Source organism: Apteryx rowi, unplaced genomic scaffold (assembly GCF_003343035.1).
Source record: "Apteryx rowi isolate R43461 unplaced genomic scaffold, aptRow1 scaffold_938, whole genome shotgun sequence".
Classification (NCBI taxonomy): Eukaryota; Metazoa; Chordata; class Aves; order Apterygiformes; family Apterygidae; genus Apteryx; species Apteryx rowi.
In genome coordinates, this window is record NW_020451247.1 from 205,036 (window position 1) to 220,796 (window position 15,761).

Here is a 15,761-nt window from a genome sequence, read left to right on the forward strand (position 1 = left end):
AGAGAGGTTGGGGCCAGACTCTTTTCAGTGGACGAGAGGCAGTGACAGGATGAGAGGCAACAGGCACAAACTGAACCACAGGAAGTTCCATCTGACCATGAGGAAGAACTTCTTTCCTGTGAGGGTGACTGAGCACTGGAACAGGTTGCCCAGAGAGGTTGTGGAGTCTCCATCCTTGGAGATATTCAAAAGCTGTCTGTCACAATTGTGGGCAATGATGTGTAAGTGACCCAGCTTGAGCAGGGGGGTTGGACTAGATGATCTTCAAAGGTCCCTCCCGACCTCAACCATTCTGTGATTCTGTGCTTTGGGAGCCTGACTGGGGTGTTCTCTCCTGGCTCCCTTAGCCCTTTTGCTGATGAATGGTGTGTGGTGAAGTCCTGTGATGCTGATGATGTGATAAAGGAACCATAGTTAGTTTTCTTGCTGGGAATTCCTGGAGGTCCCTATGAGATGCTGGGGCTGCTGAAGAACCTGAGAGGAGAAGTCAGCTCAGGGCAAGGTGGCCACTGCAAGGGAGACAAGGTGGCTGAAGGGGCACAGCCTTGCTGAAGCTAGCCAGAAGAGGCAGGGAGGTATGAGTTCATGAAGCTAACCAAGACTGGGACAGTTCTGGGGAGAGAGGAGTGCTTGAAAGAAATTTCCAGTGGTAGATTTGGAGCAGAGGCTATGTCTGTGCTGGACATGGGCTTAGGACACGCAGAGCATTGCCCTACCTGCTGGTCTAACAGATCCATCATTCTTTCTTTCTCTCTTTCAAGATCCTCACCTTCTTCGGACCATGACCCCTGAGAATATGTGCCACATGACTCCCCCTTCCCGTCTGGAGCACCCACCTCCACCTCCTCCACCTCCTCACCTCCAGGGTCCTCCCCCACCTCCACCTCACCCTCACCAGCAGCAGCTCAACCCTCATTACCCTGGCCTACAGCGGGACATGTACATGAAGGCTGAGCCACTGATGCCACCATATGGCATCGGGCAGGGCATGTCACCAGGCGACCTCCACCATGCCCAGCAGTCGCAGATGCTGCACCAGCTACTCCAGCAACATGGAGCAGAGTAAGGCCTTAGAGCACTGGGTCCTTTCAGAGTTATTTGCATGATCTGGGGAAGTGGGAATGAGGGGCGATGGGAGCTTGAGGCTTGCAGAACATGTGAGCAAAATTACTGGTTTTAATTGCTGGTTAGGGAGCGTGCCCTATTTCTGTGGGAACAAGCTTGGGAGGTATCAAGGTGGGGGTGACTCAGAGTGTGGGGCGGGGATAGCAGTGCATAGCTTGGAGTTGAATGGTGGGGACAGACAGCAGGAAAGCAAAGATGTGGCTCAGTATGCTGGCATAAATGGCACAGTGCTTGGCACTCACAGGGTAGGTGGGGAGAGGCTGGTGGGAGAAGTTGGTGCTCAAGAAAGAGCCGGTGGCACCCTAAATAAAAGTTTTGTTTTTTTATGTGAGATCCCAGATTTTTCCTGGTCACTTGCTGTGGGCATGTTACCATTTCCCCCTCTACTCCTGCACCCTTCCCCCTTCTTCCACTAGCTCAGCCTTTGCTTTCCTGTTGGTCTCTGCAGCCTCCCAATGCACCCTGCCAAGAAGAGGAAACACTCCGAGTCACCCCCCAACACCCTCAATGCACAGATGCTCAACGGGCTGATAAAGCAGGAGCCAGGTATGGGGTCCGTGCCACTCAACCCTGACAGAGTCCAAACGCCTCCCTGGCACCAGCCGGGGGCGCTTTCACCAGGTATGTGTTTTTTGCCCCCCTCTTCCCTCTTAATACCCCCAGCATGCAAACCGCTGTGGCCAGTCCGGATGCACTGCTGGGCCAGGGTGCCTGGGAGGAGGGCATATGGGCGCCACAGAGTGCCAGCCAGCGATGCTTACCCCAGCTGGGCCCCAGAAGGAGAGCAGGGTGTTGTGCTTCTCCTGGCCTAGATCTAGTGCTCACAGTGGTGCCCTGGCAGTCAGGAGGCAGGCTTCAGGCTGGCCACGTGGGCACTGCCAGTAGCTTCCTCGTGCTCTTGCTCACCTAGATGCCTTGTCGGATTTTTAGTGATTTTTTTAAGTGATCACAGTGATTTAAGTACATATTTCCTCCTTGCCACAGGCCTGATTCAGGATAATGACAGCTTGAATGGCTCCTACCTGGATCCCAACTACCAGTCTATAAAGTGGCAGCCCCATCAGCAAAACAAGTGGGCAACTCTGTATGATGCCAACTACAAAGAACTGTGAGTAATTCATCCACTTCATCCGCCTTTGGAGAAAGTCAGATTCACCTTTTCTTGTCGTCAGTGGCAAGGGGCTAGGTTTGGGGGGAACCACTCACAGGATGGGGCAAGGGTCATCTTGGGCTCCCCTTTGTCCTCTTCTATCACCTGAGGATCTTTGCTTGCCTACACTGTGGTGGAGATACTCTCCCTCCTTTACCTTTGTCCTTGGGAAAGTTACTTCTCTGCACTTCTGCAGGGCTGGTGAAGGATTAAGAAATGGGGTTGGCTGTGCAGGTCAAGACAGTGGAAGGCAATTTGGGAGCTTTGGTGGAAGCTCTTCTAAATGCCACTCAGACCTTGATCTGCCATGCTTAATAGGTGTCTTGTACTGGCAAATGCAGCCTTGCCTGAGCATGGTTTGGACTAGCAGGACCCTTTTTCCCTGCCCAGGCTTACCAAAGTCCTGGATTTTAAAATGAATGTTAGGATTCACTGGACAAGGCATGGCATGGGTGACTGTGAGGGGCAGTCCAGAGCCACTTCAGCACAGCCTGAGAGCAGTCTAGAAAGGAGCCTGATGAGGAGTGGGAATGGCTGATGGGTAGAAGAGGAAAAAAGGAGAGAAGGAAAGCAGGAGGGAGAGAGGAAGAGTGCTGGGTGAAAGCTGGGAGGGACAGGGAGATGGCAGAGAGGCAAGGATAGTGGGTGGAGAGGAAAACCTGGGGTGGCTGAGGCAGACAGGAAAGCAGAGAAAAAGGCTGAGTGGCGAGAAGCTGCAGTGAAGGGCAAGGCTGAGGCGGGAGGGTGGGCTGGCAGGGTCTGAACTGGACTGAGAGCTGGAAGGAAAGGCTGGGGCAGAGGGAGGGTGGAGGCAGTGAGCGGATGCAACCCGTGTAGGGAAAGATGAGTGCTCAGAAAGAAACCGCTCTGAATCCTCCCTGCATTCCTCAGAGGTGACAGAGAGCTGGCAAGCAGCAGGCTGGGTTCCAGGAACCACTTGCCGAGTAAACACCCCTGTTTCCCCTCCTCATGTTTCTACGCAGCCGGTATCTGACATGGGCCCTCCTGGGAGGCACGGAGGAGGGGGGCGCTCTGTTTGCCATACCAAAACCGCAAGGTTATTATCGTAACTCGCCTAGATTGTGTTCTCAGGGGCTGAGGACACCTGGCCGGTCATGGAGGCAGAGAAGGGTCTGTGACACGTAGGGAAGCTGCCATTGCAAGGCCCAAGCCTTCTGTTCAGCGATCTCCTGGTCAGCCCAGCTGTAGTCGCTGCGTCATCTTTGACTGCGTCTGCTGTCAGAGCTGGTGGTGACTGGGGTGTGTTGTAGGTTGTTCCCTGCGGAGGAGAAGTGGCTGATGGATTCATTTACTTTGGTGACATCCTGTCATTTGTAAAGGCTGTGTGTGCAGCTGTTTCCCTGACCACAGCAAGAGAGGGGAATTTTGGGTCATAGTTTTGTCTGTTTTACTGGACTATTGCCGTAAAGGAGCTTAACAGCTCCTTACAGCTGTGTTAGCGAGGAGCAGCTGTTATACTGAGCGTCGTCCCCTGTCTCAGCATCTTCCACCTTCAGGTGGAATGACAACACCCTTACTGACCTGTCCCTGGCAGGGGAAAGGTGAAGAAGGGAAGTGAATAACATGACAATGTGCAATTTCTACAGTCCTTACCTGGAACAATAGACTGTTTCCTTCATGAACAGCAACACGCTCCATGCTACCCTGTTAGACCTTGCTCCTCTTTCTTCCACTGATGGTTTTCTCCACTGCTTTCTACATCTGGACTGTATTTCACCTTGTAGAAGTTTAGGGGAGTCTCTCTCCGTCTAGTAGTAACCTTAAATCCTCCTTTTCAGGGTATTTAGTAGTCTGCTGAAGTGGGTGTCTCCTCTGCAGAACTTTACTTCAAACTCCAGTGTTTTCTCTGTGGCCTGGAGGTTTTTCCTTAGGGTATTATGGCTTGGCACCTTCCCAACGGGCTCCATTTGCCAAACTATTTTCCCATCACGTGTTGTATTGATACGAGGACTACTTCTGGGAACTTCCGAGTAGCTCCAAAGTCCAGTCTTGTAGTCCTGCCTCTGTTCTCCATGATCAGTTTGCTTTTGTGGGAAGGGGGGACCTGGCCATCTCTCCCTGAGTGCGCACACACACTGGAGCCACTGTTTCCTTGTTCCTGCTTTCCAGCATAGAGCAGTGTTTGCATTCCCCCCTTCCTGGAGCACTGTCTGGACACGTCATCTCTGTTACTTGAGTCTGAACCAGGGTCTGGCCATCATTGGGAAGTTGCGACGCTGAAGTTTTCCTACCTGGCAAGGTGCCTCTCAGAATTCCTGCATGTGAAGAGCTCTTACGGGACCATATGGCCTGCTTGGACTAGGGCCCCTCTCATTTGAGTACAGAAAACACTGGACGGTGCTGTCGCTAGGAGGTCCTTTCAGTCAGTGCAGTTGTTCTCTCAGGCCATCTTCAGTTTTTGCTGCAGCTAACCACCCTCCTCCCAGACTCTCTCTTTTCATGTCATTGCTGCCTTTGGCTGTGAGCATTAGTATTTTTGCCCAAAGTCAAAGGGGCTCTGAAAGGTGGAGGGGTCAAGAGAGAAGCAAAACCCTTTTCAAACTCAGGCAATGCTCGGTCACAGTCTCTCAGCCCCTGAAGTGGCCTCTCTTCTGCTTTCAGTCTCAACAGTGCTTTCACCATGTGGCAGAAGCATAAGTTTACCCTTAGTAGTAAGGGTAGGAGCAGACCTTTTGCATGGCCTTGCTTTTCTCTGACATCATGATTTCCCCTTTTTCTTCCATCTTGCTGTTTACATGTCCTGGGTAAATGGTCTCTCATTTGAAACATGTCACAGCTCCTTGGCCCAGTTTCTCATTGGCAGCTTTCAGCTTGTCACAGATCATTTGCCAGATRTTACAGTTCCTGTTTCAGAGAGTTATCTTGCACCCAGGTATAAAATAAGCAATGCTGGTAGGCTACACAATATTTTTTGCTGGGCCTAGAGAAGCTGCTGGAGTACTGCAAGCCATAGCTTCAAACTGCCACAAACCTAGCCCTGCACTGCCATGTTCTTGTCTATGTTTACTTGCTAATACCTGCTTTTAGGATTTAGTGTGAAAGCCAGAGCAAACTTGCTTTTCCAGCATTTAGGTCATCATTCAGTTGTGTAATGGATAAATTCCTTTGAAGGGAATTCATGTAGTTTTTAGGAATCCACATGCAGTTTGGTGTGGTTGTAGAATTAGGGGTTACAGTCAAGAGTTGATTGACAATTTTTTTTATGTACTACCTCAGTGGATTCTTCTTCCTTTGCAGGGGGTTAGCAGTAAGGTAGCTCCAGGAGAGTCTGTACAAGCTGAACCTACATCTCTTTCTAAATGGAAAAATCACTTAGACCGTTCTCCTAGTACAGCAGTGCACCAGAACAAATCTGTGAGAAACTCCAAAAGGTCTGCTTTCCCATGTTTCTTCTATACTGACATTCTTTAGGTCCATCAATTAATGTACTAGCAGCTATGAGACTCCTTCTTCTTCCTTTTTGCTTTCCAGATATATTCRGCAAATGAGTAGGCATCTGTGTCTCTTTGAGATCCACAAGTATTTCAKCAATTTAGGTTCCTCTGAGATCTTAAAGCAAGTAACAGCCATTTCTAGTCTGTTTTCTGCTGGAAACTAGTGAGTGCCTAGGATGAACCTCAAGGCTGTATCCTCCTACCAAAAGTCAGTGTTTCATGGAAAGGTGTAACTGCTCACAGCCTCCCTGGAGGGGAATTTTTCAGGATTGTAGTGCTCACTCTGCCTCCTGTTCTGCCTTGAGAAAGCCAGTCCAGTGGTTACTACTGCACAGGAGAGACCCAATTCTGCTCCTGCATCTAGGCATGAYGCTTTCTATTGGGCTAGTGGAGTAGCCCAATAGAAATTACTGGTGGAGTAATCACTTTGTCAGTATTTTATTAAGATATTTTTGAACTTATACAGTATTTTCCACCCTGGTGCCTGTGCCCCTGCAGGGCAAAAAATACAATTAAATGATTTCCCATGCTCCTTCTCTTGCACACCCCAAATTGGGTCCCTTAGCAGTCTCTCTCTTTCTGCCAAGAGCAGGACAAAAGTGTCTCAAAGTCTGTCATGTTTGGAGATCCATCAGCTGAGAAGATTTTTCCAGATTTGACATATAGATGGATATGATCTTTCTGCTGCGAACATCTTGCAGGGAGGTGCTCTACCTGGGTGGTAGAGTTTCTTTGGGATCCAGGAATCTGTCTGTGTCAAACAGTGGTACCACCTTGTCTCATTATACTGCTTTTTTGGGGGAAACTCAAGTTGCTGGGCTCTTGTCAGACTTCTGACAGGACTTAGCATGTACATTCACTTTGCCCACTGGCTGTCTGATCTGCTCAGCAATAGAAGAGGGTACTCGGAACAAACCGTGAAGCAATATCCCCTGGGAACAGATAAAGGTTATGTGGTCCCAAACTCTTTGGCTAAGAATGAGCAGTACATGTRTACTGTACAGAGCTCACAGCATCCTCCTTGTCATAAGGTACATTTTGCAGTCAGAATATGCGAAGAGCTGAATCCTGTGGGTGTAGCTGGACAGGTTCACCAGCAGCACCTGTGGATCTACTGGCAGCCATTTGCCTTCCCCTTCCAGTGGCTTGTCCTTCCACATATGTGGATGCCAGCTGAGGCTGTTAGGAAGGTGAGGCCATCTCTTCCTTAAACTCTGGCTTTTGTTTCCAGTTTCTTGCAAAGAGGCCTTCTAAAGAACTAAATATGCTCTAATTAGTGTTGGCTGGTGTTGGGATTTGAGGAAACCTTTTCTTGCACCGGTTTCCACTTGCGCTGCTCTCAGTGAAGATGGTAGTCTGGAAAGTCATGGCTAAATGCTGATCATTGCTGCCTTAGCTRCACACCCATGCACCCCATGCAACAGCCCTCTCTGCCAGGAGAGGAGCAGAGGGGAACAGGGCCCACATGCTTGTGACCTAAAAGTGTTTAGTTTTGACACARTCTTCCTCGAAACAAGCTAGATTAAGGAGGGATGTATCTGAAGAATGGCATGCACAAAGAGAAGGCTTTAGTTCTCCCATCTCCCACTGAGTGCTGACACAGGGCTATCAGGAAGATGGAGAGCTAGCTCCCCAACAGTCAGTAATAATTCTCCCTTTTATTGTCAGAACCCTTTACAAATGTTCTGATGCAGAGCTGGGGTCTGGTCCAGTTCAGTCCAGTGCTCACAGCTGCTATGAGCACTCTCCCTAGAAAACCACACTGCCCATCTCTAATACAGAGTCTGGCGTACTCCTGTCTCACCTACGAGTTGGGTCATCTGCCTCTGGGCAGGATGAGCAAGTCCTCCTAGCCCTGCCTCAGAGCTATCGGATAATCTGAGCATAGCACAGATCTAATCTGTCACTCAGACCTGCTGTCCCACACAGCCTCACTGCTCTCACTCTTGTAGCACGAGAAGCAGAACTTCTCTCTTTCACTTAAATGAACGATGCTCCTGTCATAACCAGGTCAGCATGCCTCACTGAGGCTGCCGTGGCATCACTGAAGGGGCTGCAGTCTCTGATTCTCCTGCACAAATAGAAGAGGTGTCACCTACTGTGCATGACCAGGCTTCCCCAAAATGGAGGAAAGGGAGGAAGGGTTATTGTATGAATTTGAATCGAGGTTCCTGGAAATCTTTGTCTTGGCTTGGTGGGCTTAGGTCTCAGGCTTTGCTTATGTGGGCTGAGGAATCTGTTGGTTTAAAGAGACCAAAGTCTCTGGATTAGTTTTATTGATAATATATTTCTTCCTAGCCTTTTGCACTACTTTTGTGGTTTCAGACTCACTGAACCTTCAAAAGGGTTAGTTGGTTTCCAGCAAYGGTGCTGAAGAGGCTTGGAACAAGGCAGTTCACTAATTTACTCCTGGGAACAGGAGTAATTCATCTCTCTGACAGCATGCTCTGATAAATCCCAGCAGGGTCCTTCCTCCCTCTCTCCATTTGTTTACAGTTTGAGGTAAGGCAGCTGGTGAGGGGTAGTGCAGAGCTGAACAGAAACATTTCCGTGCTGAGGCTAGAGCCTCTGTGCTCTTACCCAGGGAACTGGGCTAGCGTAGTCCCCTTCCCATCAAGCAAACTGGTACTTCCTATGTCTCCTACTCTGAAGCCAGCCACAGCTCAGGCCTTCAGGCTGAACCTGACCTTCATGCTTGCACTCCTTGATTGTAATAAGTGTTCTTAGATACAGCACCAAACCTGTCCTTACTGCAGAACCTGGATCTCGGCAAAGAGATAGAGTCCAGCGTGATATGGTCCAATCCTTCTGGCAGGGCTTTCAGGTTGGATGGCACAGAGTGTCTTGGGCAAATCCCTTTGGCCAGCTGGCTCCCGGAGGCAGAGCAGGCTTGGCAAATCCCTTGGTGATTGATCACTGAGGTCTTGATCTCTCATGGGTGTGTCTCAGGCATCTGAAGGGACCATGGACGGGTGCTGAGTCTTGGACAAGCTGGTGTGGTTGTGTCAGTCTAACACAGACTGGGTGAGGTAGCACACTGGTGCTGCTCAACAGTAGGTTCCTATTCTCCATTCTGGCATTTGTATCCTGGAAGAGAAACAAAGTGGAGACTGAATAAAATTAGTGAATGGCCCCTGAATTAGGGGATCTCCAGGCGTTATGTCATAGGAATGGATGAGATATTGGGGAATCTGGAAGGAAGGAGGGAAATGAGAGAAACATGGGGGAGATCTTTCTTCCAAGAGGAAGCAATTGATGGCATGTGAGGATCCTTCTGACAATCCTGGTTCTCAGCCATAAATGCAAATACCTTTTTTGTCACAGAGATGTTTCTCCATGCAGTGTCTTTTCCTTTGCTCCGCACCTTAATGTGGAGGGTGAGGGTGTTTGATTCTCCCTGCAATCTCCTGGCTCCTCTAAGTCTTGATGCTAGACACTGCCAGTGGGGAGTTTGCAACCTTTCACTCTCACTTGGCAGTAGGAGAAATCTCTCCTCCTCTGATCCTGGCCTTCTGAGTCCTGTGTTAATCTGCTTTTGTCAGTAGAGGCCTTTTGGCTAAAATAATCCATCTGACCCCAGACCTTTTGTTCCTGACAGTTTGCCCTCTGACCCTTGCACTCTCGCTGGAAGAAGCCGGCATTGCTCTGGCTGCTGCCAAACCATTGACTGGTCAGCAGAGGCCAGTCAACACCTAGCATCATTCCTGTTCCCAGTAACCAGTTCTGATCTGGTGTCACCTGCCGCCCCTTCTATTAGCGCTACATTTGCAGCAACCACCCACCCAGAGAAAATCTCTCAAGAGGGACATGCTACCCAGCCTGCCTGCCTGAAGACTAGTATCTGGGGCAGGGAGGAGAGGCTGGGTGGCAGTGATTCTAAAGGATTGGGTTGAGATGAAGCAGAGGATGTTTTTAGAAGCGTCACCTGAGTCCTTATGATGCTGGAGGCAGTGATGTCCCCACACAGCATGGCAGCGGACAAGTGGCTTTGTTGCTTCCAAGTGAGACTTAGAATGTGAGAGTAAGCAAGCACCAGAATAAATGATCCAGTGGGTATCCCAGCCTGCCAACAGCTTGGAGTGGGGTGCAATCTCTGAGAGCAGTTATTTGGCTCAGCTAGAGGTGGCAGGCTGAAGGCAAAGGGCTGTGTAGTTCCCTCTCCTCTTTTATATCTGGGGGTCTGGTTCTTGCCTCAGATCTACCCTGGGGAATTTCCCTACCCACCCTGGATGGGCAGGGATCCCGCTTTGGGGGCTGCCATGAGTCACAGCCAACTGTAAAGCTCTGTCCTTCAGGAACTCAGGGGAAGGGGACCTCTGAGAACAGTAGTCTGGAGGGATGAGGCATTTCTGGAAGACAGAGGAAGGGAAACCTGAGTGTCTGCTCTCTCTCAGCATGTGTTTAGCAGCCATCAGTTTGAGTGGATGTTAACCAGAGCATGTTTTGGAAGCATCGCTCGTTTGGTCAGTCCTTCCCTCTCCTCTGCATTCTTTATTTAAAAAACAGTGGGGTGAGTGGTTAATGATCAGGGATCCCAGGTACTCAGAACCTGTGGCATCTCAGGAGCATGAATGCTAGTGAAAGGAGTCAGGAAGGGCACTYGCATCTGCTGGGGGTGCTGTGACCACACGGATTGGGAAGAGGCTGCTGCGTTTGCGCAGTGAGTGGGGAGAGGGAACAGGCATCTGTGTTCGTGGTGAGGGCGGTGCATCTGGAGACACAAACCTGAGGGAGGTTGTCAGCTTGAACTGCATGAAGGAGCAAGGAACCGGAGAGCAGGGTGAGAAGGACCAAACGATGGAGCAGGAGGAGGTACAGGGACAGGCTGTCTCCTGGGATTTCTGCTGCTCACTGAGAAACGGCTCTGCCCCACACAGAGCTGGGGCTGGTCAGGCCAGCCTCGGTTACGGTTCCSCGGTGAGAAGAACCAGCCGGAGAATTTGGGGCTGAAGCTGTGAGGAAGGCAAGAGCAGAGAGGAATTCCTCTCATACTTCTGGGCTAAGGTAGTGCTCTGCTTCCACCATCTGGTTTGTGTTCGGGGCACATCACAGGCAGCCCAGGGTCCCTCGGGTGCAAAAAATAAGTGGTTACTCACAGAGCCGCCCAGGCATTATTCACGGCTGCCTGGAAATACCCCACAGATTTCATCCAATGTTAACCCCTTCCTTCCTGGGGAGTCCCAGAGGGACCATTCCCAGGGACATGGTGTGAGGTGATGTGACTGGCAGCCGGTCATGCTAGCTCTATGGGAGCAGTGACATAGATGGGGAGGAACCAGCCCTGTGTCAGCGCTGGATGAAGTAGGCTGTAGCTGGCCTTGTGAGAAGACCTGTGGGTCCCAGAGCTTTGCGGTGCYGTGTTAGAGTTCAGGGCTGGGATCCAGTAAAACTGGGCTCTCAGTATGACCTTGAGCCAGGCTTTATCTGTCTTGACCTCAGCTCCTTGCACTCTAGTCTGGGTGCTGTCCACGCAGCATGGATGCCCCAGTGAGACCGATCCACCAGGTTCTGGGCATAATATCTTGGGCAGATGATCTTTGTCTCCCGTGTGTCAGCACACTGCAGGACTGCTCTTGGCACTAGGTGACCGTGGTGAAGCACTTCTCCTGGAGCAYATCTAGCTCTTGAGAAATTCCTCGTACCTGCTTCTCTCATCCTGCTCCAGTCTGATTGTTTGAGTGGGTGGGTGGGTGGGTGCATGTGTATGTGTGTGTGTGTGGGGGGTGAGAATGGCATTTCATCCCAGAAGAAAGGAGGCAGTCAGCCCAGGGACACAGTGGGGAGGGGGATGCGAGAGAGAGTGATCTTTCCATATCTTCTGCTCCCTAGATACTACTGGGCTTGCTAGTCTGATGATGTCAGTCTCATCCATAGCTGTCAGTCTGTTTGCCTTCCCCTTCCATTGCTGCACTCACTGGGCTTTATCCATCCATCTCTCTGGTTAGCTCTGTTAAGAACTGGCAGAGGAAGTTGGGGGTAGTTTGTTTCTGTGGAAGAGCACTCAATAACCTTTAAGCCTGGTATAAGAGGCAAGGCTGCCTCACACGCCTCCCTTTTACCTCATGCATGTTTCTTTAAGTAAAGGAATGGCAAAAAAGGTGGGATTTGGGTGTTCTGCTACAARTTCTTGATGGGCAGCGTGGATGAGAGGCATCTCCCTCACCCCTGTGTGTCAGGCAGGCAGCATGCGCCAGGGGCCCACCAGCCCTGAGCCTGAGTTTTTGGTTGGCGGGAGAAAGGGGACTTGCTGCAAAGGCCACATATTTCCGTTGTTCCCATGGTAACCAACCCATTAAGGAGATGTAGATTAAACCTCCCCAGCTGGTATGTGTTTCTTCTGTGCAGCCAGGGTCCCCCTCCTCCTTTAGACATGGCAAGGTGGGAGCTGGAAGCTATTAACAGCAGCCAGAGCAGGTGGTTCTGATTTCCCCAGGAATCCGCCACACAGACAAGTACTGCCTGGTAGTAGGGCCAGTGTAGGTGACTTAGGGAATGTGACAGATGAAGCAAGCAGAGATGTGGGAGTCCCCCTTGGTTGGCCTGAGCTGCTTCTACCAGCAATCAGCTCAACAGGCGTCTGATCCTGGCCTTGGGCAAGCTGGTGCTGACCGGTGCAGCGTGTGGAGCTCTGTTATCTCCAGCGTGTGTTGAGTCAAGGCTAAGGATCTGCACTTTTTAGAAGCAGCATCTCAGAAAAGAGATGATAGCCTGTTGTGACTCATGGTTGCCRAGGGTCCCGTAGCCACTTTTATAGTAGAGGGGTTTTTGCCTCAGCATCCTCATCGAATCCTCATCACAGGAACTGTGTTTCTTTGCAGTTGAAAACCCTCCTAAAGCAATACTTGCAATTTCAAGCGAATAAGGGACTTCTCTGAATTCTCGTCTCTGCAAGATGGCTTTGTTGCGAGGGCTTAGACAAGGTGTTGTGTTCACGTCAGGCAGTGCCTCCCTGTGCCACTCAGCCAGGCAGGCACTTTAAAGCAGCATCGGTGTAGCCCAGGATGGACTGCTTGCGTGACCTGTGCAGCACACGCTGGTGCTCTGCAGAGCGGGCTAAACGACGCTGCCCCTTTTGCCTCAGTGCAACCTCGTTCTCCTCCTGTGTGCTTGCTGTGTCTCAGGAAAGTTTTGTGGCTGTGTGTGTGAGTGGAGGTGGCCTTCACTGTCTGTGGTGAGGTGGGACTGTTTGTGCCACAGTTGCTGTTCATGTGTGGCTGGACATGGAAGTGATCTGTCCCCCCACCCCTGCCCTTCCCACCTCCTGGTAATGGAGGTGGCATGATTCATATGCATCTGCATCCTGGCACATGGCCAYGTACCATGCCGTATGGACCCCTTGCTCAGACGGGGGCTGCAGCTGCTTCTGGGAGTGTGGCTCATCCTCCCCACCCCCAACATAAGCCTCTAGTGTTGTGCACAGGGCTTTGGTCTAACGCCTGCTGCCTTTTCCACAGCCCTATGCTCACGTACCGTGTAGATGCCGACAAGGGGTTCAACTTCTCAGTGGGTGACGACGCCTTTGTGTGCCAGAAGAAGAATCATTTCCAGGTCACAGTCTACATTGGCATGCTTGGAGATCCCAAGTATGTGAAGACTCCCGAGGGCCTGAAACCCTTAGAGTGCTTCTACCTGAAGCTGCATGGAGTGAAGGCAAGCAGGAGCTAAGATTGCAGCAGGGAGACGGGGTGCATGACAGATGGCTGGGATCAGGCARCACCACATGTCTTTCACACACTAAGTTGCAGGGGTATGCACAGGAGAGTGGTGAAGGTCAGGCCAAGGCATATCTCTTGCCTGTGCTTTTCGTGAGGCTCACAGTTAGGTGGTAATCATGCCTGGGTCAGCAGATGAGGGCCTGTACTGTCCCAGGGCCCCATGGTTGTCTTCACACCACTTCACTGCTGCCTGGCTGAAGCCTGTCTTCTGGCTCTGCCTGCAGGCATGAGACAAGATGGGAGTGAGCAAAGCCACCGTCTTTGCAACCAAGAGGTGCAGGCAACAAAAAGTGCTGCTTAGGGAATGAGGCATGGCTGGGCTTGTGCCTGGGTGTATCTGCATCTAGGACAGTACCTGGAAGAGGCCATTCGGCCTGAGCTGCGCAGAGAGCTCCAGCCCCTCTCTTCAGCCGATTCATAGCTGCAGAAGAGGAGTAGAGAGGGGAGCAAGGGAAACATGGCATTTTCTGAGCACCAGGTTTGATATAGGTTGGAGAAGGACCCGGTCCTGTATCCCAGGACTGGATGTAGATGGACTCGATCACTGCCTGGGTGTCTTCAGGGCTGCCTGTTGCTCTCCACTGCCTGCAGAGGAATATGGGCACTTTGAGAAAATCCTGTCTCCTTTCACTTTCAACCTACCCCCTGCCAAGGGAGGCACTTGTGCTTGGGCAATAATCACACTGAAGTTAGACGTTGGAAGTTAGTTGTACGGGTTCATAGGAGGGCCTGGGCAAACAGCTGGCACATGCAGAGCCTGGGGAAAAGGCGTTGGGATGGGGAAAGTCCCAGTTTTCCACCTGGTCACACGCTTGGATCTTTCTCTCCAGCTGGAGGCCTTGAACCAGTCAATCAACATAGAACAGTCACAGTCTGACCGCAGCAAACGGCCCTTCAACCCTGTCACGTGAGTGTTACCAGGGGTATGTTCGTGTGGGGGAATTGCTTCTGGAGAATAAGGAGGAGGGTGGGGAAGAGGGCTGAGCTGGAGRCCTCAGAACAGTACTGTGGGTATAACACCCTCCATTTGTCTCCCACAGCAAAGTTTTCCTTTCTTTGCACTCCCTACTCCACCCCACCCCACTRCCTGAGCCTTTGCCCGGTTCATAGACCTGCCGTGGTGGAACAGGCCAGGAGATGGCCATTCTCTGAGGTCTCCAGCGGTGTCCTCACTCATGTCTGTTTTCCCTTCCACACAGAGTCAACCTGCCTCCAGAGCAGGTCACCAAGGTCACTGTGGGGCGGCTACACTTCAGTGAGACCACAGCCAACAACATGCGCAAGAAAGGCAAACCCAACCCGGACCAGAGGTGAGGAGTGGAGAGGCCTTCTCCAGACCACTCTTGGCACTCGGGGCCCTAGGGATGTGCCAGCCCCCAGCTTGGAGAGTGTAGCTGGAATCCGGGGGACGGGGGGAATGGGTCCTGAATTGACCATCCTTGTCTGTGTGGAGGAAAAGAGGGTGTCTCCTGTGCCCTACTGTGTGAGGGGTTGGGGTTATGCCCCACAGCGTAAGGGGAGGCGACACGCCAAGCCTGCCATGACGGCCTGGTGCCTGCAGCCTCCAGAGGTGAGCTAGCTTCAGCAGTTCCCGGTGCGTTGCCCCTGCCGGAGGAATGGCATCCTGACCTGTGTCCCCTCTTGTCAGGTATTTCATGCTGGTGGTAGCTCTGCAGGCACATGCCCAGAACCAGAACTACACGCTTGCAGCTCACATCTCCGAACGCATCATCGTCAGAGTAAGTCACCTGTTTGTCTCTACCTGACTTTTAGGGCAAACCTCTTACTTTTCTCTGGCTTTTCAGTGCTTTCCCCTCCCAGCCCTTGCCTGTCTTCTCCAAAACATCACTGCCTCGCCTGTAGCTATGCCTGTCTGTGCCTGGGTTTTCACTCCAGCCTTTCCACACCTGCTGAACCCATGTGCTCCGGTCTGAGCAGCCCCAAGGCATGCAAGAATCTGTTGCAGGCAGACATGGACAGGGAAGGCGATCTGTTCTCCCACGTTTGAACAGTTGTCCGAGGTAGATCTGTTTGGAGTGTGGGACCGGTGTTGCTGGGATTCTGCAGCAGGGACAAGCCTCCAGGCGCAGGGAAGACCAGCGTGCCTTCCGAGGGCTGCACCCTCTCGCGAGTGCTAAGACAGCAGTGCTCAAATGTGAATTGCACAGGAGCAGGAAAAGGAAGATGCTATCCCCAGACTCTCCCAGTGCTCTGTTGAGAGGGCTCTCAGTCCTGGGGCCTGAAGGCAGGAGCCCGTGGCTTCTGCAGGACAGGCTGTGAAGTTGTGATGGGCTGTGTCTGCCCTGCAGCCTTTTA

General features: G+C 51.5%; 1 protein-coding gene across 1 annotated transcript in view; it reads left to right on the forward strand.

Moving 5' to 3' along the window:
• The window catches only part of MYRF (myelin regulatory factor), an 84,590-nt gene that overhangs the window by 53,682 nt on the left and 15,147 nt on the right, over nucleotides 1–15,761 (forward strand). The window contains exons 5-11 of the mRNA XM_026091975.1: nucleotides 762–1,062; nucleotides 1,574–1,746; nucleotides 2,110–2,233; nucleotides 13,185–13,380; nucleotides 14,276–14,352; nucleotides 14,645–14,755; nucleotides 15,094–15,184. Coding sequence (XP_025947760.1) covers nucleotides 762–1,062; nucleotides 1,574–1,746; nucleotides 2,110–2,233; nucleotides 13,185–13,380; nucleotides 14,276–14,352; nucleotides 14,645–14,755; nucleotides 15,094–15,184 — 1,073 coding nt within the window. The remainder of the gene's footprint in view (nucleotides 1–761; nucleotides 1,063–1,573; nucleotides 1,747–2,109; nucleotides 2,234–13,184; nucleotides 13,381–14,275; nucleotides 14,353–14,644; nucleotides 14,756–15,093; nucleotides 15,185–15,761) is intronic.